The sequence below is a fragment of the Dipteris shenzhenensis genome, chromosome 25 (assembly GCF_047967505.1).
Source record: "Dipteris shenzhenensis isolate YYH24624 ecotype China chromosome 25, Dip_SZ_1.0, whole genome shotgun sequence".
NCBI classification, from domain to species: Eukaryota; Viridiplantae; Streptophyta; class Polypodiopsida; order Gleicheniales; family Dipteridaceae; genus Dipteris; species Dipteris shenzhenensis.
In genome coordinates, this window is record NC_141620.1 from 3490908 (window position 1) to 3517002 (window position 26095).

At 39.3% G+C, this 26095-nt stretch overlaps 1 protein-coding gene across 1 annotated transcript; it reads right to left on the bottom strand.

Moving 5' to 3' along the window:
• Nucleotides 1-19725: 19725 nt before the first annotated feature.
• LOC147885322 (uncharacterized) lies at nucleotides 19726-26015 on the bottom strand. The gene is made up of 5 exons (XM_087396999.1): nucleotides 25908-26015; nucleotides 25651-25822; nucleotides 24322-24362; nucleotides 20003-20337; nucleotides 19726-19870 (listed from the first exon to the last, which is right to left on the bottom strand). The coding sequence occupies exons 1-5, from the start codon at nucleotides 26013-26015 to the stop codon at nucleotides 19726-19728; spliced, it is 801 nt and encodes a 266-aa protein (XP_087253125.1).
• Between the last annotated feature and the right edge of the window lie 80 nt (nucleotides 26016-26095).

Genomic DNA, 26095 nt, shown 5'->3' on the forward strand with positions numbered 1-26095 from the left:
AGAAATTGAAGCATCACTCTTGGAAGAGGAGAGAAAAATCAAACAAAGAAGTGAGTACAAAGAAGGGGCATATTTGGCCAAAAGCAACTTCAAGGGAAAGTGCAAAATGAAATGTAACTTTTATGGCAAACCTGGACACTTTGAAAAAGAATGTTATGCCAAGGTGAGATGTTCAGCCAATCTTGTTGAGGAAGAAGAAACCGAAGAAGAAGAAGAACCAGAGAATGCCAAAGCTCTCACTGCTTACAACACCCAAGTCATTTTTGATAAGGGTGAGGATCCATATGTTTTCTAAGTTATGTGTATGTGAGGTCAATAATGGTTCTCTGCCATGGATAGTCCATCCTTAAATGATTGTTAGTCTTTTAGATTTTTCCTTGTTGGACTCATTGGGCTTTACATACATAGTCATTGTCTATCTCCCAGTTGTAGACCAAGAATCCTAAGAGTGAGTCACAGGTTGGGGCCATGTGTGTTGCCACATGATGGTGGGCAAGCCACGGAGCATCCCATGTACTATTGCTGAGGGATGAGGTCATCAATTTGTGGGGGGGAATGAAGGGGCAAATTGATGTGTGTGTGTGTGCCTATGGGCTTGGAGTCCTATGCAAGAAGTGTGTGAGTGTAGGTGTGCTAGAAGGTTCTAGTGACTCATCAGTTAGGTGTGTTAGGTTGGTGTGATGAGTGATTGATCATAGGAGGTGACTGATTGAGATAATTATGGAGATGATTGTGGATCTGGGATCTACCTATATGGAGGCAGTTGCCTATATATGTAACCATTCTTGGAATAAAGATTTACATTGTGTGCGTCATTGCTTCCTCATGAATCCACAAAACATAGTGCATACATGTGTGAAAGGAATGTGCATCATCATGGTTAAGGTAACGAAGGCTTTCACCTTCATTGGGGATTACAGGGTTTAGGAGGAGTTTAAGGGTTAGAGGGAGATTCAAGGTTTAGAAGGAGGTTCCAAGGTTTAGAAAGAGGTTCAAGGGTTAGAAGGAGGATCCAAGGTTCAGGGTAGAGTACATGGTGGAGAACTCGTCTCCCTTGTAGATCATGGAGGTTAAGGGTTGAGGAACTAAGGGTTTAGGGGGAGCATAGGAGTGGGAGAGGAAGAAGGTGTAAGAGCATGGGGGAAAGAAGAGAGAGGAGGGAGGAGGTGGAGGGAGGAGGAGGAGGAGGAGGGAGGAGGAGGAGGAGGAGAAGGGAGGAGGAGGGAGGAGGAGGAGGAGGAGGGAGGAGAAGAGGGAGAGGATGGGTTGCAAGGTTGGAGGAGAGGGGAGGAGGAGTTGCAAGGTTAGGACATGCTTTTCAACATGGAGTACAAGGAAGCATGGACACTTGAGACAATTGCTTGGAATACCAAAGTAGAACTCAACACAACGCCCCAAAGAGTGTGGGCTTTATTCCATTATGGGGTATTTATACAAGTTGGAGAGCTTCTCTCTCTACATGTAGGAATTGTAAGACATTCTCTCTCTAAATGTAGAACTTGCATATAGAAGTTGCATGTAGGAGTTGCAAGTTGCATGTAGGAGTTGCATGTTGCATGCTGCATGTAGGAGTTGCATGTAGAACTCGCATGTAGAATTCGCATGTAGAACATGCATGTAGGAATCTCATGTAGGACTTGCATGTAGAACTCACATGTAGAACATGCATGTAAGAATCGCATGTAGGACTTGCATGTAGGAGTTGCAAGTAGAAATTGCATGTAGGAGTTGCATGTAGAACTCGCATGTAGGAATCGCAAGTAGAACTTGCATGTTGAGGATTCCTAAGAGATATTATTACTAGCCTTATGCAAGTACAAGCAGAGCATTTCTACTACTCTACACACACATTTTGTACTACCTAAGTCCATGTTGGCATAGAGACAACACTATCATCTCTCGTGGTTTTGTTTGTTCTTGTTACTATGTTCTCAATGACTTCCCTGTTTACTCTATTCTCTGCATGTGGGTTGGGGCATCTGGTGAAGGAGCTCGGATGATTTCCTTTAGCTCCTCATCTTCTTGTTCAATTGTTACTGCAATACTAGTGCCAACAACGTTTTTTGCCAGAGACATTTTAATGCCTTTTGTTTGCACCCTCTATTGTTTTACCACATCAAGAGCACTAATATTTTCAGGTGGTTTATTCACATCCTTCTCTTTTGGTCCCCGATTCTTGTCTTAATCCCCAATTATTGAATCTTAGCTTCATAGATTTCCTAATTCTTAGAGCAAAAACCTTGGCATGAGGAGGTGATGATAAAATGTCATCAACCGTTTTTAACATTTTGTAAGATCCCTCCAACTCCTACTTTGTATACCCAATCTTCTTAATTTCTAGTTTGTCCTCATGTGTTAGTGGCACCTTCAAAGTACTACCTTACAATCCCTCTACTCCAATAGTCTTTTTGGATGCAACAAAGCATTTGCATACTCATATAAGGATGCCAACATTTGTTTGAGTTTTGATTGTTAACACATCACCACTTTTCTTTACCTGACATTTCTCCCATGAAGGCTAGCATGAACAATTCCAGACCAAATATACTTGTTCCCACTCTTTGCAAAATATATTAAAGGATAATTAGCTTTCAACATATAATCATATTTGGTAAGAAATAGTTCACTCTCTCCAGAAACCATAGAAACTCACTCTATCTGACTGAATTCCTGCAATTTTTGATCAAGGAATAGAGTCTAGTTGTTTGAGGCATCCCAAATTCCACAACCATCATTTGTGTCGCACCCTTAACCTTTGCTTTCATTGATGCATCTAGTCTTAAAGGAAATTTGAACGTTGTAGCCATGACCTCCTCTATCAATTAAAGACTCGGGACTAAATATCCCCTTGACTGTTGCAACGTGGAAAATTTCTCATCAGCTTGGAGATTAGTTTGCCATTTCCACCAAGGATAATTGTGGTATTCTTTCAAGTCCATCTTCCAAATCCATATCTGACTCTGTGGCTCAGTCTCATCCAAATAAAATTTAAAACTGATGAAGGGAGATAAGTCTACAACTTCATATTGATTAATGCATTTGGCTTGCTTGATTTCTGACTCCACTGCATTGTCTTCCAACTTTACTAGTTTCTGCACCTTTGAGTGTAGGTCATGAGTTTCTTTGAATGATACCTTCTGCCTACCCATAGTATCAAAGAGTGTTTGTGAGTCAGACTGTGTTTGAACTCTAGAGTTCATGCTTGCTATATTTGTTACTTCGTAATGAACCAACGGTCTTGCTGTGGAGAAGACATTGCATAGTGAGCTAAAGATTGATAGAAATGATTCCTTGCACAAGGTTACTGAACTCAAGGACAAAGGTAATCTTGAAATGAATTCTAAAATTGTGCACATGCAATTCAAAAAATCTCCTCAGGGTGACACGTATGTGTGAAATATCAGTCAATTGATTTATGAGATGCCACACCACTATCTTATTATATCCAGATACGACTCTTGACTAGAACCTCCAACTTTGGATCATCCAATTGGGTCATCAATTCTCGTAAACCTATAAAAGGCTGCATGCAAAATCCATTCATGGGTGTTGGGAATACATTACCATGCAAGTCTACAATCCAAAATGTTCTCTGTTTTAGATCCACCACAATAGGTATGGCCTTGATATCACAACTTTAGCTTGCCTGGAAACCTCCCTAACTTGGAGTTGTACAATAGCAGTAGATCATCAACCTTAAAAATCTTGAATTTAATATTATGGTTCACCCATGCCCTTCTCCATTCTCAGATGACATGTGTCTTATATTGAATTTGAATTTGGTCTTTCTCCAATCAGAGCAAATGTTCCTAATGAAAACGAACCGACTCTTCAATCAAAATGGTGTCATCCTAGTAGTGACTTTAAAAGCTATTTTGTGCCCACAAAGCTGAATGCAATTTTGTGTCCTAGTATTTCTTGTTCTCTGATATGATCATGTTTAAAATTTGCTTCATTGTCTTGGTATACTCTCCACCTCCCTATTTCCTTGCAGATGATATGTTGTAACCATCTTATGAACCACCACATGTACATTGTGATCAACTAATTCACAATATCATTTAGGAAATTAGTCACATGATTCAAGATAGCTCGATTGGGCATCCAAAACTGGTGATGATATTTTGATAGAAAGTTTTTGCTATACTTGCCACCATATTATCCCCTAGTGCTTGAGCTTCAACCCATTTTATTGAATAGTTTGTGGACATCACCACATACTTATTTCTCGTATACTGCGCTGCTGGATTAAATGGACCCATGAACTCAAGGCCCATTTTTTGAAATGGAAGAGTTGGATTTAGAGGTATGCTGTCTGCATTCACTGGATGACCATTCTTTAACAATACCCATAGCACTTTGCAAATTCATGTGCATACTTGATAACAGTCACCACCACAATGGCTTGAAAAATCTTTTTTGCCGTGATTTCTCCTACAAAGTGGCCATTGGATACTCCTTGATGTACTTTGAGATCATCTGCATCTTGAGCTTCTTTTTTCTACCCCTTAATATAGTCATTGAGGAGCCCCAGTCTTGTTTTTCTCTCATGGCTTTGAACCATGGCCTACCCAAGAGCATGGGGTAGTGCACATCTTCCTCTTCCATATGAAGAACCACAAAATTGATACAGAACACCATTCTCAAAATATGGGTCACTTGATTATGTATGATACCTATCGGTGGTGGTGATGGCTGAATCCTTCTTTGATCCACCATGTGGACCTGAAGTAGGGAATGCTCCAGGCCAAAAAGTCCCAACCTTTTGAACATATATTGAGGCAGAATGTTTACTCCAGAACCTCCATCCAGCAATACCTCTACCAAACTTTGGCTATGGTACTACACCTTCACTGCCGGTACCATATAATCAACATCCTCAAGTTTAGCATGGCATGCGATTGGCACATCCTCAAATAGGTTTCTTGGAGGTATAAACTCTTGGGGTTTGTACTAGTCATGGGGCCACATCATCTCTCTTATTAAACTTTTTATGATCTCTAGGACCATCTATAGCAACCGATCTACCAAAATTTTCACCTTTGCTTCTTCAAAGATGTCAACAATCCATCTAAAATTTTTTCCAATTCAAGGCCTTTACATCAATATGAGTTGTTGGATTTACCTCCGTATCCACTTGTGGTGTTGTGCTTGTATTGGGATAATTTGGTGAGGCTTTGTGTAAAATAGGTGTAACTAGTTGCCATTCCTCCTTTTTCTTTCTGGATTCTTGGATCTTTTTAATCTACTTCAAAGCTATCATACAAACCTCTTCCTGGTCCATCCACTTTAAACACTTCTCCTTTTGTGATGGTGCCTTTGATACAAAATCTCAAACTAGACCTTTAGATCATGTTATGACATATACATTGATTTTCTAAGGCTTGGTATACTGCACCTCTTCCTACATAGTGCATGTCAAGTAGTCAAACTGTTGCAACTCATACAAATTAGCCATTGACTTGGTCTCACATATGGATTATCTCCCCATTCTTCAATCAACACCGCATTGGTTTGTGCCAATGGATGCTCCTACTAAGGTGGTCCACATCTCAATGGCCAATGTAGGATTTCCAATCCACATTCTTTTCTATGCTTGCACCAAAATGGGCATCAAGACTTGATGGTTCCTGTTTCCTAAATAGTACTCACAATATTTATCAATGCCAAAATACTAGCCCATGCAGTTTGTGGACTCCAGTTTCCTCTTTGATTCTAGTCATTCCTTTGTTGAATCTGTGCCACATTTGTGCAGGTGCTTACTCAATCACCACTTGATTGGCTCCTATTCTTGGTGTTTGAGGTACTTGCTATGTTCAGATTTATTCGGGCATTTGGATTATACCAATGCCCCTCGGTTGGATGGTTTTTGGTGCAAATTGCACATGCTATCTAGGACCTACTTGGCCACTCCCAAACTTTTCAAAATTCTCTCTAGCAACTTTTCCATTTTGGTGGCCTTATTTTTCGTTTTCTTAGACTTCTTTGACTCTTTCTTTGTTAGTTCGCGCTTCTTATGTTTTCTCCTTTTCTTGGAATTATAGTCTTCATAAGTCTAAATCATTGTCAGATCCATCACTATCCGATTCTGTATTTTTATTCGTATTTGAATATGACCCACTATCAGAATCATCTTCTTTGGATTTAGACAATTTGCACCTTCTTTCTGCTCTTTCCACAGCATCTACCAAGTTGTTGAAGCCATTTTGGCCACAAATTTCCAAATTGCTCACAGTACTACAGATTACAGGCCCTCAAAAAACTATTTTGCCACCATCTTGGTTGTAAGTCTTTCAACCACGTCTAACCATGCATTGAGATTATGGAACTTTTGGGTGTAATCATCCATTAGCAAGTTGTTTGGCACAACTCTCAGAACTTCCTACAAATGTCATTTGTAGTTTTTTTTTTTTTGGAAATTGGTTCAACAATTCCATCCTTAGGTCCTCATAATTTGTGAATTGGTCTACGCCGTATGGGCTAAACTAGCTCATGGCTTTACTGCTCAAGGTGTCTGTAAATTGTTGCAGTTTTCCTACATCTCCAAACATAGTATCAAAATCACTGACCTGCCACCATTGCATTTTCAAATTTCACGACATGGCTATCAAGATTGTCCTTCTTGAGACCCTTAAACTTAGTGAAATTACAATTTAAATTAGTTATTTTTGGATTCATTGGATTGGATGGTGGAATTGGTAGCACCATTGGACCTACTGGATTCAGCTGTGGCACTGGATTCAATGCTCTTGTTGGAGTTAGTTGATTTATTGGATTTCATTTATTTATAAGATTGTGTTATATGTTTGGATTTGATTGGCTTATCGAGTTTGATTGTACTATCGGATTTACTTGTAGTGTTATATTTTGTTGACTTACAGAATTCTTTGATTTGCCGAATTCAATTTTGTAATGGTGGGTTTTGTTGACTTATCAAATTTCTTTGATCTGATCCAATCCCTTTGCTACTAGCATACTGATCCAATCCCTCTACTACTAGCATACAAATTTTCTTGTTATCAAGTTCTGTGGCTAGATTCCTTTGTCCAAGCCCTCTAACTTGAAGTGGATCATAGCACATCAAGTTCTGTGGCTAGATTCCTTTGTCCAAGCCCTCTAACTTGAAGTGGATCATAGCACAATTGATGATTGTTGTGCCACTTAGCCAAGGCCACAATTTGAATTGCAACAAAAAGTTTGAATGATGCCGCAATAGCTCTCCCAACATAGCCATATCAACATCATCCTAGGGCACCATTGGCATGATTCCATCCATCCCTAAGGGAATGTCGGCATTTACTTCCCACTCAATGGTTCATGATTTTGCATTCTTCCCTTGGCAATGCTATCGTCATGATCTTGTATGCAAAGCAATAGGTCCTAACTCCTCTATAGAGTCTAACATGCATACATTTGCTTCTTGCTTTCTATTCCACCTGTAGTGTTAGATAAACATTTTGGATGATTAAATGCCAAACAACATCATATCTAATCCATGGATACTAAAAACACAATCATTAGTAACTTCATGACACAATTGATTAATTATTGTGTGAATCGCTTATCAACCTTCACCATACTCATCAAATGCATACTTTCACAATAGAGCTTCAATGTTTGACCATCATTTCCTATTTGCAACTTTGTCATCATTGGCCACTTTGGTCTTGAAGTTGGCAAGGTGAATGCACTGTAGGATCGCTAGTGTTTTGGGCTTGATTTGAAACCCTAAAAAAGAATCCAAATTAGAATACACAATGATTTCAGCTCTCAAATTTAAAAGAGAGTACAGATTGCCAAAATTCATGCTAACAACATTGACAGGATAATATGCATAGCAAATAGTGCAATCAAAATATAGGACAAAATATTTTAGAACTACAACATAGTGAATTGTAAAACCATAAACATTTGAATGGAACCTTAGAGGAAAGCATTGAATGGAATCTCAGAGGCAATAAACCTATGAATTCATCAATCTTCTCTTCTCTTTACATACATCCCTCACACATGGATTAGAGAACTTTAAGGGATACACCCGATAGTTGGTGTCCCTTGCAATCTAAAACCAGCTACCATAACTATATGAAGATAGGAAATTCTTATCTCGATATATATATATATATATATATATATATATATATATATGTATATATACATAGGTATTAATCCATATATCATCCTTATTCTCCTCAACAATATGGATTTTTAGAGCATAAAATTTGTACCATTATGAATGCTTTCCAATGATTGAAAATAATGTGATACATTTTGGGGGATCCTTTGATTTTAATTGGGATTTGTGTGGATGATATTATCTTCATATCCAATGTAATTTAGAATTTCTATGATAAAGAAAAAGGAAGACATCTTCAGCTTTTGAGAGGCAAGATGTGGGAGAAACCAATCCTTGTTTGGGCTTACAAATGAAGAGAGACGATACAAATGGTTGATTGCATCTTTTGTAATGAAAGTATATTGCTAATCTTGTTGCCATTCACAAGCACCATGTAGACATTGTTTTTTCAAAAACTTAGTATGTCTAGAACTAGTTGGCATTAGGTTTCTAAGTATCTTAGATCAAGATAGATAGGGTGAGAGAGAATGGAGGTGGACTCCGATGGTCCTCCACCTCCCCAAATTGCCCTTCCTTTGTAGATTCCTACCCTCCATTCCTAGACTACAACCTAGAGGATGAGGAACCCCAAAAGTGAAAACGTGTTGAAATAAAGACCCATGCAAATGGCTCATCATTTCAAATGGGAGTCCTCTCAATAACAATGACAGCCCCTCTCCGAGGAAGAGAAAAAAGTGGAGGAATCCTCACTAATCAAGGAAGAGGAGAATCTTGGCCCGAGAACCTGTCACCCAAAAAGCCCCAATTAGTGCCCCTCTATAGATGGAGATGCAGTAGGAGAGCTCTAGGAGAGTGCCCCTCGAGCAACCCACTAGCCAAAGAAACAACACTAGGAGCCTATGCAAGAGGAACAAGACATGCCCACCCCCATGAATGTGGCAAAACAAGAACTAGGTATGATCCAGGAGAAGGCTCAAAAACATTTGGAATGGCAGAAGATCTACAAGAAGAAGGAGGCCAATTTGATGAACGAGGAAAACTCTATTGGTCTAGGTACTTGTGTCTCTGCTTTTGTAGATAAAAAACTTCACCATGATTCAATTAATTGGTTGGCCACTCATGCACTCATAGGGTTCATTCCTGGCACAAGACCCCTAGCCCTTCTCTTTGAAAACTAGGTGAGATCAAAATGGGTCAAGAAAGGGCTTATTGTCACCAAATTTATGAAATTCCTAAGAAAAGGGTCTTACATTTTCCTCTTTGAAAGAGAGTAGATGGCCTATGCTACTCTCAATCAAAGCCTCTAGACCCTTAGAAGCCAGTATCCATACTTGGAACCTTGGAGTCCTTAAATTCTCCCCAGATAGACAAGGATCTACCAAGGTCCCTATCTAGGTTGAGCTACCTGATTTACATCTTTCTTTATGCAACCAAGCTAACAGAGGCCTAGGTGAGGTAATTGGATTTGAGAGAGAATAGTTCATCGACCCTAGAGGAAACCCACAGGTTTGCATCAAGATGTACCTTGCCCTATAATTCCTTGAGACTTTGGTCATACTCAATAGGAATATATCAGTCTTCATCGTTCAAAGAGCAGCCTGCCATTTACATAAATCTACCCCATTTTTTCTTCCTGTATGATCAAGCTACACAAAGGGTAAAAGACTACCTCTAAAGAGAACTAAAAAGAAGAACCCTCCTCCTCCCCAAGCCCAATAAGAGAACAAGCATGTTTGGGTAGTTAAGGAAAGCAAGAGAGAGAGGGTTATCCAAGAAAAAAATTAGGAGCAGGCAAGATAGTTATATAGGGGAAGCCAGTAAGGGAGGCAAAGTAAAGGACCTATCCTCTCAAAGAATTCCTTTGATGCCCTAGTGGACATGGGAATATAGGATTGGATAATGCAAAATCAAGAGAAGTTCAAGATCCAAACTGGATGGTCCTCAGACTTTGAGAATGAGGTCAACCAAAATGATGATATAATCAGAAGAGGAACTCCCCCCTATCACTGTTGAAAAGGATTTCAAAATTAAAGCGATTTCTATTCTACAAAATATGAGAAGTCTATCATAGATAAAAGAAGCCACACCTCAGATCAAAAGCCCACCCCACAAGGCAAAAAAGGGGAAGAGTAGGAATGGTAAGTAAATCCATTTCCTTCCTCACACTAAATGTGTGTGGACATACTAACCCTTCAAGAATTTGTGAAATATCATACTAATTGAGAGCCAACTCCTGTTCACCAACTTTTTTGGCCCTTCAAGAATTGAAAATAACTAGGCAATAGCTTGAGAAAAAACTTCTCTCTATTGACAAATGAAGAACCTGGTACTACACCCAACATGAAGAGGGAAGACGAAGCACGACCCTTAGTATACTCTCTCACTAAGGAGGGGTAATTAGTGAGCTAACCCATGACCAAGCTATATGTGTAGCCCTCAGGTGCATCATAAAAGAGATCTCTTTCATTGTGGCCTATATATATTAGTGAACTAACCCCTGATCAAGCTATATGTGTAGCCCTCAGGTGCATCATAAAAGATATCTCTTTCATTGTGGCCTATATATATGCTCCAACAAGCACCTAGAGTAGAATTCAAGTATGTGATTCTCTCTATGCTAGGGGGATAATTTATTCTCCTAGGAGACATTGGGGAGACATTAATATGGTTGAAACTTATAGGGATAGATGGTTTGGCAAGGGGTCTAGGATTGGAGAAAAATTGTAGACCTAGGATAGAGTGAGGATTCATTGCAACTAGCTGCTGATATAGGCACCATCTTGACTTCACTTGATGCACTAGAAAAATTGGAGACTGCAGAAGAGAGGCCACAGATGCTACCTCTCCTAGGGAATCCTTGACTAGACAATCAATAGTAAGGCCTAAACTTTTACAACTCTACCTCTTTTAGAGCACAAACCGGTTTTCTTTCACTGTGACTTGGGTAAAGGCATGAGGTCCTCCTCATGGTTCAAGTTTGACTCCAAGCTGCTTGACTTGAAGACAGTCTAGGCCCAAACAAGAATCTCATGCCTTATCTTTTCAAGGGTCTACCGCTGACTCATGTCTAGAGGTAGTTTTAATGACCCAGGATGCACTTGGGAGGGCAAGAAAAGATACTGAAGCCATGAGAGACCAGAGGATGGACATGATAAAAAACTATATATTCTCTTGAAGCCAGTGCAAGACAAGGTGATCTAGATGCCTACAATGATCCTCCTTGCCAAGGAAAATCTAAGAAGGCATGAATAGGTGAAGATAAATGAATCTAGAGCCTAATTTAGAGATTGGTGGGCTGGGAAAATTCACAGACCTATCCCTGAGGACTTTAGGTTCATTAGGAGAAAAAGAAAAGCAGAAGAAATCCCCCTACTGAGAAAAGAGGATCAATCTCTTTCAGACTTTGAAGAAGATAACCTTGAGATGATCCAACATCACTTCCAAAATTTACTCTCTACCTCTGGAAATGAAGATGCTCAAAATGATACAAGCAAGGGAGAGACAGACATAGAATAGAATCAAAGTTTCCTAGAACTTTGAAAACCTCTACCTAGACTGACCTCACACTCCAAAGCAGTTGGAAGATGCTGTTGACATTATGGATGATGGAAAAGATCTTGCAGAAGATGGCCTCCCCATTGAGTTTTACAAAGTCGTATGGAAAGACATAGGCTACTATCTTCTTAAACCCTGGGAAGAAAGTGTCTTAGGTCTTGCCCTACCCATGGAGGGGTATGAAGCTAGTCTCAAAAGGGGGATATAGATAGATACTAAAATACTAGACACCCTTGACAATGTTAAACTATAGCTACAAAATCTCTGCCAAGGCTGTGACACTAAGGATCCAAAAGAGAATGGACTCCTAGTTTCTCCCTATATAGAAAGGCTTCATCAAAGGCAAACACCTATTTGCTCACCTATTGGAAGCCATTGTTAACCGTTGGGAAGGATGTAGTATGCTAAGGACACAAATCATGGCATTTGCTTTTTAAAAGTAGAATTTGAAATGGGATTTCATCATCTAGACTCTCCGAGACCTTCGACTAGGACAAAGTTTTGTTTCTTAACTCAAACATTTTCTCTCAAATGCCTCAACAAAAGTCTATGTCAATGGTATGATGGTAGAAGCCTTCCTTCTCAAAAGGTCAATAAGGCAATGGTGTCCTCTTTCTCCCATACTTTTGGGCATAGAAGTTGATTCATTAAGGTGGTTGGTTGAGAGATCATCGAAAAAGTGAGCTCAAAGGTATATTGAGCTCCCATCTAGTAAACCCTTAATCACCAAAAAGTATTTTGCTAATGACATGACATTGACTCCCTTAAACACTCCCTAGGATACCTAAGATGTCCTAGCCTTTTTGGATGTATTTCGCAATGCTTCAAGTTTTGTGATCAATCACACCAAAACAGGGTACTCCACCCTTTTTAGGAAACAACATGCCACTCTTGCTTATTAGCTTGGCTTCTAAATTATTCCTGAAAGAGCATTGATTTTAGAATTTTGGGAATTCCCATGGGCTTTGAAGTCTCCATGAAGGATAGGTGGGATTGACCACCACTTTGAAGTCTCCATGATGGATAGGTGGGATTGCTTCATGGTGGTTAGATTCAGGGGAAAACTAGAGAGATGGAGGGAATATCAAGCCAACATGGTAGGAAGGAGAATGCCCTCAATCACTGCATTTATCCTATTGCCATCTTCTAACCATCTTTTTCTTGTTGGTATTCTTTTGCAATTGCTCTTGATAGCCCATGTCTCCTTGATGAATGTGCAATCTGTAGGCCACCTGGATCCTCATCATGTGTCACAAGAAAGGCCACTTGGATCCTCATCATGTGTCCCAAACAACCACCGTGCTTGTTTTTGTAAATCCCAAATGATAGGCTCTATAATCAGAATTCAGCCACCGGGCTAGTGACCACAAATCCTAAATGAATTGCAAGCTATAGAATTGTATTGTATTATTGGAAAATGTGCATCAAATTATAAAATCCAACTCAGGGAAACATTTTCAAATTATAAAGTCTAATTGAGTGAAGTAGTCATAAGAAAATAGGACCTTCGAATCCAACTAAATGCAACATTTTCAAATTATAAAGTCCAGCTGAGTGAAGCAGTCATATCCAAGGATGGATAAATGGTGAATTATTACTTTAAAATTGAAGTTATATAGAAAAGCCAAATGTATAGTCAGCCCCTAAAGTTACATACTTAGGTAGTATACAACCAAGTTTTACTCTTCTTCGTTTCGAAAAGAGACCACCATCGTCTCTAAAGATGGATAAATACAAAGACAATTTACTACTTTATGTTTTTTCAAAGAAGACAATTTACTACTTAACTAAAGTTCTATTGAAAAGCCTACTGTATTAGATGGGTGGTCAGCCCTAAAAAAGTTTCGGGTAATATATATCCAAGATTCCAAGAGATCAAGTTTGAGATCTTTGAAGAACTTTATATTTATGCAAGGATTCCAGAACAAGGGCTCAACACTTTGCACAGTGAGAGCCTTCAGCAACACACTTCACAAACTGTGGGTTCTTATAATATTGAAGGCCTTCCCACAGTTCCTCTTACAATATGACCATCTTGTGAATGACACTCTTGGGAACTCTATGTTCCTCCTCCAAGCGATTAATCTCATCTACGACAGTCTTGGGTTGCCGAGGGACCCCTTGCGAAATGGATTCTTCAAGCTCAGGATAAGCAATATAAAATGGCATTAATGTTTTTCTTGCTTTCCATCTTTGTTTTATCGTTGTTCCTTCACTCGAGACATGTCCTTCGTTATTCCTTCATTGTTCCTTTAAAACTAGTTTGATCTCCTACTATCCAAGCTATAATTGTTCACATATTCTAATCTGTCAAATCAAGCCGTCTTGACATGCTCAATGATGTAATCTAGTGAGATTTTTGCCATCTTTGAAGACCCATGTATTGATAGGTTCCCCACACATTACATTGATAAAAATGACAGGGTAATTGTATGATAGTTAAGGCTAGAGGAGGTAGGCATGGGCAAGGAAATTGGCATTTTTGTTGGTTTAGAATTAACTGTAGCCCCCAAAAAATATAACCTTTAGTAAATCTCAAACAACCACCACGTTTGTTTTAGTAAATCCCAATCAATAAGTCTCAAACAAGGCAAAATGTAATTCCCAAACAACCACCATGCTTGTTTTAGTGACACTGACTGTGTATAAGGGACCATCTAATTCATAAGTTTAGATTAGCATTCAATCAAAATCAGACTGTAATAACAATGATTGTGCATGAGGGACCATCTAATTCATAGGCTTATATTAGCATTGAGTGGAAATCAGACTGTAATAATAATGACTTTGCATGGGGGACCATCTAGTTCACAAGCTTAGAGAGAGCTTAGATTAGCATTCGGTTGTTCATCAGACCATAATAACAATAGTTCTTGTTCTTATGATCGAGAACTATTGTTATTACAGTCTGATGAACCGACTTAATGCTAATCTGATGTCCTTTTTTTATCTTGCCTTTCTTTAGTTGACTGTAATAACAATGACTTTGCATGAGGGGCCATATGGTTCAAAGGATGAAATTAGCATCGAGTCAGAATCAGACTACTGTAATAACAATGAATTTGCATGAGGGGCCATCTAATTCGCATGCTCAGATTAGCATTAAGCTAGAGTTAGACTATAAGAACATATCAGACTATTAGAATTTTTCGATGACCGAGAAATTCTCCCATGGCAAGCATCTAATTGCACGTCATGCTAGACGATGATGTACATGACCACCTATGCTAGGCTGGGCTACTAGCAAGCCCATGTGCCACCGCTCCTCCCCCCTCATCCCATTAAATTGTTATGATCTTGGCTCCGATGAGTGAGAAATTCTCCCATGGCAACCATCTAATCGCATTTCATGGCTAGACGATGATGTATATGACTGCCTACACTAGGCTAGGTTACCAACAAGCTATGTGCATGTGCCACTGCTCCTCCCCCATCATCCCATTGAATTATTATGATCTTGGCTCCGATGACCGATAAATTCTATCATGGCAACCATCTAATCGCACATCATGGTGGCTAGACGATGATGCATATGACTACCTACGCTAGGCTGGGCTACCAGCAGTGAATGGATTGTGTGCTCTTAGCAGTGATAAGCACCTAGAGTCACACAAAATGACATAAGAAATGAAGGGAGAAAGAGTGAGAGGGTGGCAAGTCTAGCTATAAAAAGGCCTTAAGGGCAGAGAAACAATTCACCGCACCCAGGACAATCCCTCCTACCCCCTTTCATGCTCTCCAAGCCCCCTTCCGCCCCTGTGATGAACCTCGATGCCCCTTCATAATACTGCCCAAGTCATGGGATCCATTGTTTGCCTTGGCTCTCCATCCTGCAACACTCCACCAGCCATAGCCATGACCAAGGGAATTGCAGGATGGGGAGCCAAGGGAAATGAGTCTTAAGGGGGGATTGCATAATGGATTTTAGGTCCATTGCATTTGATCCCATTCTCAACTACTACGAATGTCTGTCATCATTGTTCTGCCAGGCATTGGGGAGAACTTAACTTGGTGATGAGCCTCTCGTAATTGAGCACAACCTTCGGCATTAGGGAAGGAGAACTTAACTTTGTGATGAGCTCTAACACACTGAGAGCATGCATCAGTGTGCTAGAGCTCACCACCAGATTGAGTTCCTTGCCCACTATCAAAGGTTGTTCATCGCATTTAATCCTATTTTCAGCTACGAATGTCCGCCGTTGTTCCATTAGGCACTAGGAGAGAATTTAACTTGGTGATGAGCCTCTTGTAATTGAGCAAAACCTTTGGCACTGGGGAAGGAGAACTCAACTTGGAGATGAGCTCTAACACACTGAGAGAATCAATGTTGGAGCTCACCACCAGATTGAGTTCCCTGCCCACTATCGAAGGTTGAGCTCACCATCAAGTTGAGTTCTCTCTCCCTGTGCCTTGAAGGAAGTTGCTATGAAGAAGGTTATGCTCAATTATGAGGTGCTCTTATTGTCCCCTACATACGAGGAGTTTCGGGTCAAAATTGTAAGAAAGAGCTAACTATAAGGTGCTTGTATTGTCCCCTGCATGTGAGGCATTAGGTCAAAATTAAAGTGTAAGAAAGTGCTAACAAGGGCAAAAAGTGACACCAGGTCCTACCACAATGGTGGAGTTGACAAGTGCTAAAAGTGCTTAAAGAAGTGTCACAAAGACAAAGTGCTAGCATCTTTGGATGCAATCTCTTTTATTAAATGTTTGCTTCAGATATAATATCTTTTGTTTCAATTTTGATGTAATACTATTATCACAAAAATTATCGGATGTAATTTCTTTTGTTTCAATTTCAATGTAGTACCATTATCAAAAAAACTATTGTTGCTATTACTTTGATAGTGAAAGCTGCTCTAGAGAAGCACAAATGGCATATTTTTTCCCTCGTTTACATTTTACTGCAACCATAGGGATCGTTGCGAAAAAACTATTGTTACTATAGTGAAAATGGTTCACAAATGCCCTCATTTGGGATTACTATAACCAATGCAATCGGCATGATTGTTGCACAAGCAAGTGTTGCAGAACTACTAAAAAAGCTCCAAAATAGGACTACATTTTCCTTAGTTTGTAACTAAAATAGCTCTAAGAACTAGCAAAAATTGTTGCACAAGGACTAGTAGGACTAATAGCTTCAAAATCGGAGTATATTTTTCTTGGTTTAAAACTATAATAACTCCAATAACAAGCGCGGTGGTTTAGAACTATAATAACTCTAATAACTAGTGCGGTGGTTGCAAGGAAACTATCATAAATTGCAAATGTCTACATTTTCCTTAGCTTGGAACTAAAATAGCTCCAAGAACGAGTGCGGTGGTTGAGAAATTGTTGCAGAAGGACTAATAGGACTAAAATAGCTCCAAAATAAGAGCATATTTTCCTTGGTTTAGCTCCAACAACTAGCACAGTGGTTGTAGATATGGACCTTGAGGGGTCCCTTTTAGGGATTGAACTACCATGGTGGTCTTCATGCCAACATTACAGTGGTCTCTCCATGCCAACATCATTGCTCGAACCATCACGGTGGTCAGCACAACAAAAGATTATGTTGTGCAGTGATAGATGGCAAAGCTGCGCAATGATAGGTGGCAAGGCAAAAGTTTTGTGCTATAGTCAGGCCAACATGGTAGTCGCTCCATGCCAACATCATTGCTAGAACCAACATGGTGGTCAGCGCAACAAAAGATTGTGTTGTGCAGTGATAGATGGCAAAGCTGCGCAATGATAGGTGGCAAGGCATAAGTTGTGTGATGTAGTCAGGCCAAAGGCGGAGCAACAGTCTCTGTGCTCATGAGCAAATGCAGATAGTGCCATATGTCAAGCTCTACGCTATTGACAATGATAAGATTGTGTCTGATTATTATGCCAGTGCAGCAATCATGATCCCAAAAAAACTTCCGGTGAGAGCACGGGTCCGTGTAAAATTCAGAATCTCACCCACCAACATGTCGTGTCGTGGCCCCAAAATGGCTCCCAAAATAGTTTCGTGATTGGCTACACCCAAGCAAACATTGACCCCTAGATCAACTCCCCCATGTCTTGCCTATACCACCCCAAAGCAGGATATTGCAAAAATAGGAGGTGGAACATCTTTGATAGCCCACTCCAATGGAAAAGATGATTCAAAAACATCTGGGATAAGAGGATACCTAAAAAGTTATGTGTCCTCCCTTGGTTAAAACTACACAAAGCAATTTGGACAAACAACAGGGGTCTCAGCATGGACATTGCAAAAGATGTCTAGGATAGAAGAAGAATGGTTTGGAAGGTAGTCCAGATACAACTAGGGGAACCTATCACATGGAAAGCAATTCTCCTAGGAGATGCATAGAAAACTGAGCAAAACACTTGGATACTTACTAAAGCGCATGCAGTACTCTGGTAGATTTGGGACTCTAGGAACAACTTGTAGTTTAACAACCTTCTTATTAATGCATAGGAAGTCTTTAGCAATCGGCTTGATAAATGAAGTTCCAAAGACAGCTTGCCTTCATAAATTTTTTGTTTAACCAACAAGACTAACTTACTTTTGTCATGAGCAGGCACAGGAACTGCTATGGACCTTGACAACATTAAATACAATGAAGCGTGCTTCCAACTCATCAAGGAGAGAGAAGAACATGAGAATAAGCATTTTGATTCCCACTTGTAGATTGCAAGGCAAAGAAACAAATAACTAACTCATTTTAAGTCGAACTTGAACAGTCACTTGAATGGTCTTCTCTTTTGTTGAGCAGTGTTATGGTCACCACCTTGAAGTTCTCTGATGTAACACCCTTCTTGGGTTTTTATTGCAAATACCTTACCTTTGAGAATCTATGTGAAAGACAATATACAAATCTTTATATATATATATAATACAAATTACCTTTTCTTTAAACAAAAAAAAGAAGTAGTCAACATTGGTTTCAATTATGGTTTTGCATTTACTAAACCAAACTTGGAGGGAGGGTGTTGAACATAGACTTAGCATTAGTATTGTGCTTTTGCTTTTTTAATGCATTGCCTTGCCTTTGCTGTTTCAAGAATGAAAGCATGAATTGCTTGGCAATGCTGTTTCAATAATAAAAGCATGAATTGCGTTATGCTTTGTATTTCTCTTTGTTAAGACTCATTGTATGCAAATTATTATCAATATATAGTAAGGATTTTAGGGCTTTCTTGTTTTGCTCCATTATAATTCTAACAAAAATTTTATATTACTTCATTCTTATCCACTTACCCATCAATATTGGCCTTTCTAAGGTCTATGGAATGATATAAATTTTTTTGGCTAATCCAGGCTGACGGCTTGTTTTCCTTTGTATTGAGTCAACATGACTTTTTTGAAATTGAGTTTAGGGTTAAGTATTGTGTTAGTCTTAACCCTAATCTATGATAAGTTATTCATGGGCATTAAAGGTTGCCCTTCTTTAATACTACCTCAACCACTCTTCCTTTGATTAAAGTAGGGCCATTGGCCATTATAGAAAGTAGTCCTTAATGAGCATTAAAGGTTGCCTTCCTTTAGTACTACTTAACTCCTTAAGGAAGGCCAAAGTGGCATTAGTTGGCCATAGTGGTTTTGCCACTTTGTTTTCTAAAGGATCAATGTCATACTTGGAGAATTTAAACGTGGTAAGCCCTCACGGAAGGCTTTGATTCCTCATGTCTTCTGGCCAGTTTCGAGAGCGAAATCGGTGGCTAAAGTATTGGAAGGTGAGACTTGCTGTTCAGAGTGTTTGCAAGAGAAGTGGAAGCCTTCTCACTCGCTGGACCGAGTATAATGCAAAACAAAGCGGATAAGTCGTTGCAATAAGAATACTGTTGTCGACACTGCGACAAAACGATAATTCCTCTTCCAACCTAACACAAGAGCGTATACAACCTACGTGCACGCAGAAAGAATCTGTATATTTAGTAATTAGTCTTGTAGCAATATTTTGTCCTTTTGATCTAAAAAACAATCGAATACAAGTTCCTTTCGTAAATCGGGAGGGATGTATTGCAAACTGATGTCAATCAAGGGAGAATACATTGGGCACTCGTGGTGGAGGCTATAAAGATCAATGTCCTGTGGTATAATATGCGCAACACAGAAACTGATTTTTTTAAACTTCTTTCACGTAGTAGGCATAGACAATAGAGTATGGCGTTGCGTGTGTATCGCCAATGCGAGCTCCCTCTGAAGTGGATGGCGGTAGACCACCCTTGGCGAAAATTCGCTGTAGATAAGTTACTGCTCCCAGGAATTTCCTGAAGGTCACAGGTATACAGAAAGACGTATCAGATATTTTACACTGAGACAGACACACCGTACGGAACGAGGAGACGTGTGAGTGAAAAGAGAGAGAGAGGGGGGGGGGAGTCAGGACTTTGATTGCTTACTTGCTTCCGGTCGCGCTAGTAGCTTCAAATAAGTTCCATGAAATGCTATTTGGGTCAACCGTGACTGCTTGCAAGGATTTTGCTGTGACTAAACTCCTGGGGTGGTACGTTTCCCAGGACGGTTGCCCTCCGTGGGCATCGGGATGGGGCAAGAAGAAATGCTGTCCGACCACTTTTCCGTTGGGCTCCTTGTAGAGATCCGCCGTGGCATTGTAAAGAACCCACGCAGATCCGTTGTAAGAGTAGTGCTGCAGTCCGATGGCGTAATAGCTAACCTGTAACTTGTGGCCGGAAGGCACTTGGATGGGTGCAGGGATGGCGAAGGAGATGAGATGCTGTTCGAAGCCAAGGAAGGTAGGCCGAGAAGCGGAGACAAAGGAGACGATGAGGGAAGCGAGAAGGAAGCAGAGAGCGCGCCTCATGATGATGATGAAGGGTGCAAAGGATGGAGGACGAGAGGAGCAAGAGATGAGGCTGGCTCTGGGTGTATAAAAATGAAAGACAGGGAAAGGTCGAAGCTGGCGAAATGGAAGAACTTGACGAACTGAGAGTGTATATAAATGAGGAAAGGTTTGAAGTGGTCAGTCGATGTTAGTTGGTTTTGTCAAACAATTAGTTCGTAGATGTCATGCCTCACATGGGCATGATGACTCTCATTCCCCTAAACCCTCCTTCCCAAAGAAGACTTCAAAGCTTGCCTTCACACGCTTTTCAAAAGATTTCATGCCTGACCTTTCTTCACCCTCCAGCTCTCGTATGCCTAGGTGGGCCGCCAAATGGCAACGTAATCCTAATAATTCAATATGCATATATAGACACCTCTTGACAATGCATCATAGACCTACCTCTTAGGGGAAACACATGTATAATGCTTGGGGGGGGGGGCCTACACGTACGTGGATTGTCTATTATAAGGCCACCTCTTACATTTTATCCCTAAACTATACCCTTTTTAAATTAGGCTTGTGATGTCCTTACTCAATTTTATGAGGCTCCATTCCCTTGTTCCCATCATTGCCATTCATCATGTTAAATATTTCACTGTCACTCCCTTCCTCATGCAATTTCTTTTTGGGTGCAATTGGACACGTGACATGAGCAAGGTAACAATTTATAAACTGTCTACATGAGGGGAATGAAATGTCCAATTAAAGAACTAGTCCAAGATTATTGCAATGAATACTTTCTCCACATATATTGAACCATTTTTAAAATGTCCCTTCCAATATGCATGTACACATCTGCTTATCCGTGTGTATGTGTGTGTGAGTTCACTCCTAAGTAGAAAAATTTGAATTCGTGATTCGAAAAATGCGAGAAATCCGGACGAATGATTCGAAGAGAGAAAAAAATCGTGCAAAAACACGGTGACACATCACGTTTTTTCCATAAATCGACATGTCATCCATTAATATTCCTATGAATAACTTATTCGTATGAATAAAAATGCATTAGGATGATTATGTAACTCTTTTCCTGTATTTAAGCTCACAATTTGCCAGTTTATCTTATCTCACGCTTGGTTCCCTAGCCGAGCATAAGAGATGAAATGAGGAAAAGAAAGAAGAAAGGCCCTCCAAGGTTGCAAAAGCAATCTAGAAGGTCTGAACTAAGATGGAATTTGTTTGTGGAAGTTCTAGGATCTTTTTATTGAGTTCCTTAGATCTCTCATGAGAATTGTGGTTTTGGTTTTTGTGTCTTTGTTTTTGGGAGTTCTAGATTCTCTTTGTTGAGTGCCTTCGATCTCTTGTGACAAATGTGCTTTTGGTCTTTTTGTGTCTATGGAATTTGTTTATGGGAGTTCTAGGTTCTCCTTATTGAATTCCTTAGATCTCTTGTGAGAAATGTGATTTTGTTTTGTGTTTGTCTATGATGTTAGAGTAAATTTGTTTCTTTGTATCTTAGCTTAATAGAACACCTAGAGTCTCATTCTCACACTTTATTTTGAATGAATATTTAATATTCTTTCAATAGAATGTGAAAGAATACAAAGAGTTTTTTTCGTGTGTTTATGATTTTAGAGTTTTAAAGGTTATTAGAACACTTGTCTCATTCTTACACTTTCTTTTGAATGAATATTTAATATTCTTTCAATAGAATGTGAATGAATGATTTACAATTTGAGTATATTCTTTCAATAGAATATGAATCCATGTCTCTCAATTTTCATTACTCATTCTTACACTTGCTTTTGAATGAATACTTTATATTCTTTCAAAATAATGTGAATGAATAAAATGCAATTTGCATTTACTCATTTTTACACTTTTTTTTGAAATAATATTTTATATTCTTTTGAAAGATTGTTAAAAAATGAAATATCATATTCCAGTAAGGATATAATCTTATGTGAATGAAATATAATTATTGATGAATGAAAATAATCTTGTTTTTTGATAATGATATTTGAATGAATGACAATTAATATATTGCATTCTTATAAGTGTTTTTTAAAGTATATTTATTACTTTCGACATAATTTGTATTATCTATTGCATACACAAATTCATACTTTTGGAATTTGTTTTTTTTGCAACTTCAAAAGCATGGTGCATGGCAAGATTTTGTCATATGCGACGGAGATATGAAAAGTGGATGCCTCATTCTCTTTCGTGCAGTGTAAATATTATGGACACAAGTTCACGGGCGGTTCTACTCGCATCAACATTTTCTTAGAATTGGCAGTGACGTTGAAGCTTGCTCATGTGCTCCATTTGATGTTCTTCTGTTATGCAAATTGTATTTAGAGAAAGTGAAAAACTGGTTAATCTGACCATGATAAGGAATCATCCAATTCCTAATGTGAGCATTGAGGTTGATGAGACTGTTGAAGGAGAAGCACTGATAAATGTGAGGGGTGTATTAATTCATGAAGGTGATGTAGATTTGCTAGCAAGCGAGTCGCAGGTGAGTTTTGACGTGACTAATGTTAGTCAGGTAAAGAAGAGAAAAAGGGGAATCATTTATGGAGGATGGTTTTCTTCGACAAGAAGTGCATGAAGAGCACTTAAGATGGATAGAAGAATTTGTAAAAAATGGTATACCATTCAATGTCATGAGAGATGAGACATTTCGTAATGCCTTGAAGTCATGTGCTAGACCAGGTTTGTTTTCCCAGATTATAATAAAATGCATACATATCAGCTAGATAGAGTTAAACAGACTGTGGCAGATTGCTTAAAGAAAAAGATATTGGATATTATTCCTACATATGGGTGCACTCTTGCTTTTGATGGATGGACTAGCAACAAGCAGGCCAGACCCTTGATAAATGTAATGCATTACTCCCAAGGGAACAATGTTTTTGGAGAGTATTGATACGTCTCTAAAAGAAAAAACTTCAGCATATATTATAAACAAATACGAAATAGCAATGTAAAAAAATACGAAATAGCAATTCATAAGTTGGTGGCAGTGAAAATGTTATTGCGTTAGTAATAGATAATGCATCAAATTATAAGATCACGGGTGAGATGATCATGGCAAAGTACGCCACTCTGAGATGGGTGCCATGTGGCTCTCATACTCTCAAGTTATTGTTGCTAAAAGATATTGGACAATTGCCATTTGTGCAACTAGTGCTACAAGATGCTAACCTTGTAGTGAGTTTTATAAAGAGCCATAAATACTTGCATGCAGTATTCAAAGAGCACTCTGTGAAGCAACTAAGGTAGTTTGGTCAAACTAGATTTGCCACTTGTTTTCTGGTTCTTGCTAGATTGTTGGAAGTGCACCAAGCGAGTACCAAGATTTAGTCGACACTGTTGCTGATAGACGATGGGCAAATTGGCTCAAGAAAAAGATGCAGTATGCAATACCAGGAACTAAATGTGTACATCTTGTGCAATCATCAGCATTCTCGAAAAATGTAGAAAGAATAAAAGAAGGTGTAGAGCCATTTGTGACAATGTTGAGGATGGTCGACACTGATGCCTTTGTTCTATTGGGTAAAGTGTATTTAAAGATGTCCAAAGCAATGCGATAGGTTAAAGAATTCGTGCGCTTTTCACCTAGGGAAAAGCAACAAGTGGTATATTTGCCTGATAAGAGATGAAAACAAATGCACACCGCTTTGCATGGAGCCAGCACATTTGCAATACATCCACAATATCAAATGCATGCTCAATCACAGAATCTAGAAGTCATAAGTAACTTTCGAGAGGTTTGTAAGAACTTACTTCTAGGAGATCAAGGCAAATTGGCCTACAACAATGAGTGAGGTATACGAACCGTGAAGGATCTTTTGGAGATCCCTGGAATCTTGATGCTATTAAGATAACGATTGCACCTACTTGGTGGAAGGAATATGGTGGAGAGACAATGGAGTTGCAATATGTTGCAATGCGTGTGCTCTTTGTTGCTGCATCATCGGGTGCATGTGAGCGAAATTGGAGTGCATACAATTTTATTCATTTGAAGAGACAACCATTTAAAGCCATCAAGAGCTACAGATTTAGTTTTTTCTTTGGGAATTTACGATTGTTGAAAGGGTTCAACATTGCGACTAGGGCAACAAGCGAAGCTGCAATAAAATGAAAATTGCTGGGCAATGATTGACTACAAAAATAGTTGCCGAGGGTGCATTTAGTGAAGAAGAAGACGAGCTTGAGCTACTCAGTGACAATAGTGAAGTCGAAGAGATAGACGATATCGTACCTGTGTTAAATGCAATATAGAGTGTTGTATGTCACACATGAGGGGATGGATAGGAGAATATGTTAGGTTATGGAAGAGCCATATGCTCATATCCATCTCATCTTAATTTGTACTTGGAAGCAGTGGATGAAGCTCTAAATATGTAGGTCAGTATGTTGTATGTGAGGGGATGGGTGGGAGAATATGTCAAGCGATGGAAGAGCGCATATGCTTGTATCCATCTCGTCTCATTTTGTACCTGAAAGCTAATGACTTATGGGCTACAAGTTATGTTGTTATGTTGTAATTATTCAGTTTGTGGATGATTTGGTATACATAATAGCTAGAGCCAACCTTGTGACTTACAAATACTTTCAAGGCAACATTGAAGGCAACATCGAGAAAAAGGGGAGAACAATCATACATGTGCAATTGAAGTTTATGTTTTCAAGTCACAAGGGTTGATGTAGCTATCATATGCACTAATCCACTTCGATATATTTCAACATTTCAACATAAACTTTACAAGCCCACATAATCCACTAAACCACTTAAACCACTTAATCAATGCTACCCACTTAAACCACTTAAATCACTAAAACTATTTAGTCCACTTAAACCACTTAGTTCACTTAAAACCACTTAGTTCACTTAAACCACTTAGTCCACTTAAACCACTTAATTAATTCTAACCACTGAAACTACATTAATCCACATTTTGCACTTAATGCACATTAAACTTTACATTAGCTCCACATTATCCAATGAATTCACTTAAACCACTTAGTCCACTTAAACTTTACATTAGCTTCACATTATCCACTTAAACCATTTAAACCACTTAATCAATTCTAACCACTTAAACCACATTATTCCACACTATGCACTCAATCCGGATCATTATATTGGAAGAAGAATATTACAAAGTTATGTATGAAGTTTACAGAGTTATGTACTAGGTCCCACATCTGCCATTCCCTGAGTACTTGGACCTGCAACCTACGAATCTATACTAGCGAGGTCCTCAAAATCAAATGTGTCAATATTCATAGCGGCATCCAAGTTCCCAAAAGTGTCTCTATAGCGTGCAAGCTTAGGCTCTAGCATGTACACACGTGCTTGCAAGTCCTCAATCTCTTTGGCTTGAGTTGCAAGGCGAGCTTGTAACTCCTCAGCAGTAACACCCTATAGACGGAGAGGTATGGAAGATGTTGCCAAGTCAACAAGGTCACTATGTGCCTGGGGAGTTAGCACGCAAGGCCTTAGAGACATGGGCTATCTGTTCTCTATTCTGCTCACTTGCGCTCCACAGGACGTCCCTTTCTTGTTCTTGATAGCTGACGCTTATCGTTCCAATCTGCACGTCAATGCAACGCATCGCGGAACTACACCTGCTGAAGGAAGAAAATGGGTATTTGCTGGTTGTTGGGGATTCTCTCTTCCACCTCTATGAATGTG

Coding starts and splice junctions, on each gene's coding strand:
- LOC147885322 (XM_087396999.1), bottom strand. CDS start 26,015: ATGCGTTGCATTGACGTGCAGATTGGAACGATAAGCGTCAGCTATCAA. Junction 25,823..25,907: donor ATAGAGAACAGATAGCCCAT/GTCTCTAAGGCC, acceptor CTCCGTCTATAG/GGTGTTACTGCTGAGGAGTT. Junction 20,338..24,321: donor CAACATATTGCAACTCCATT/GTCTCTCCACCA, acceptor GGCTTCGAACAG/CATCTCATCTCCTTCGCCAT.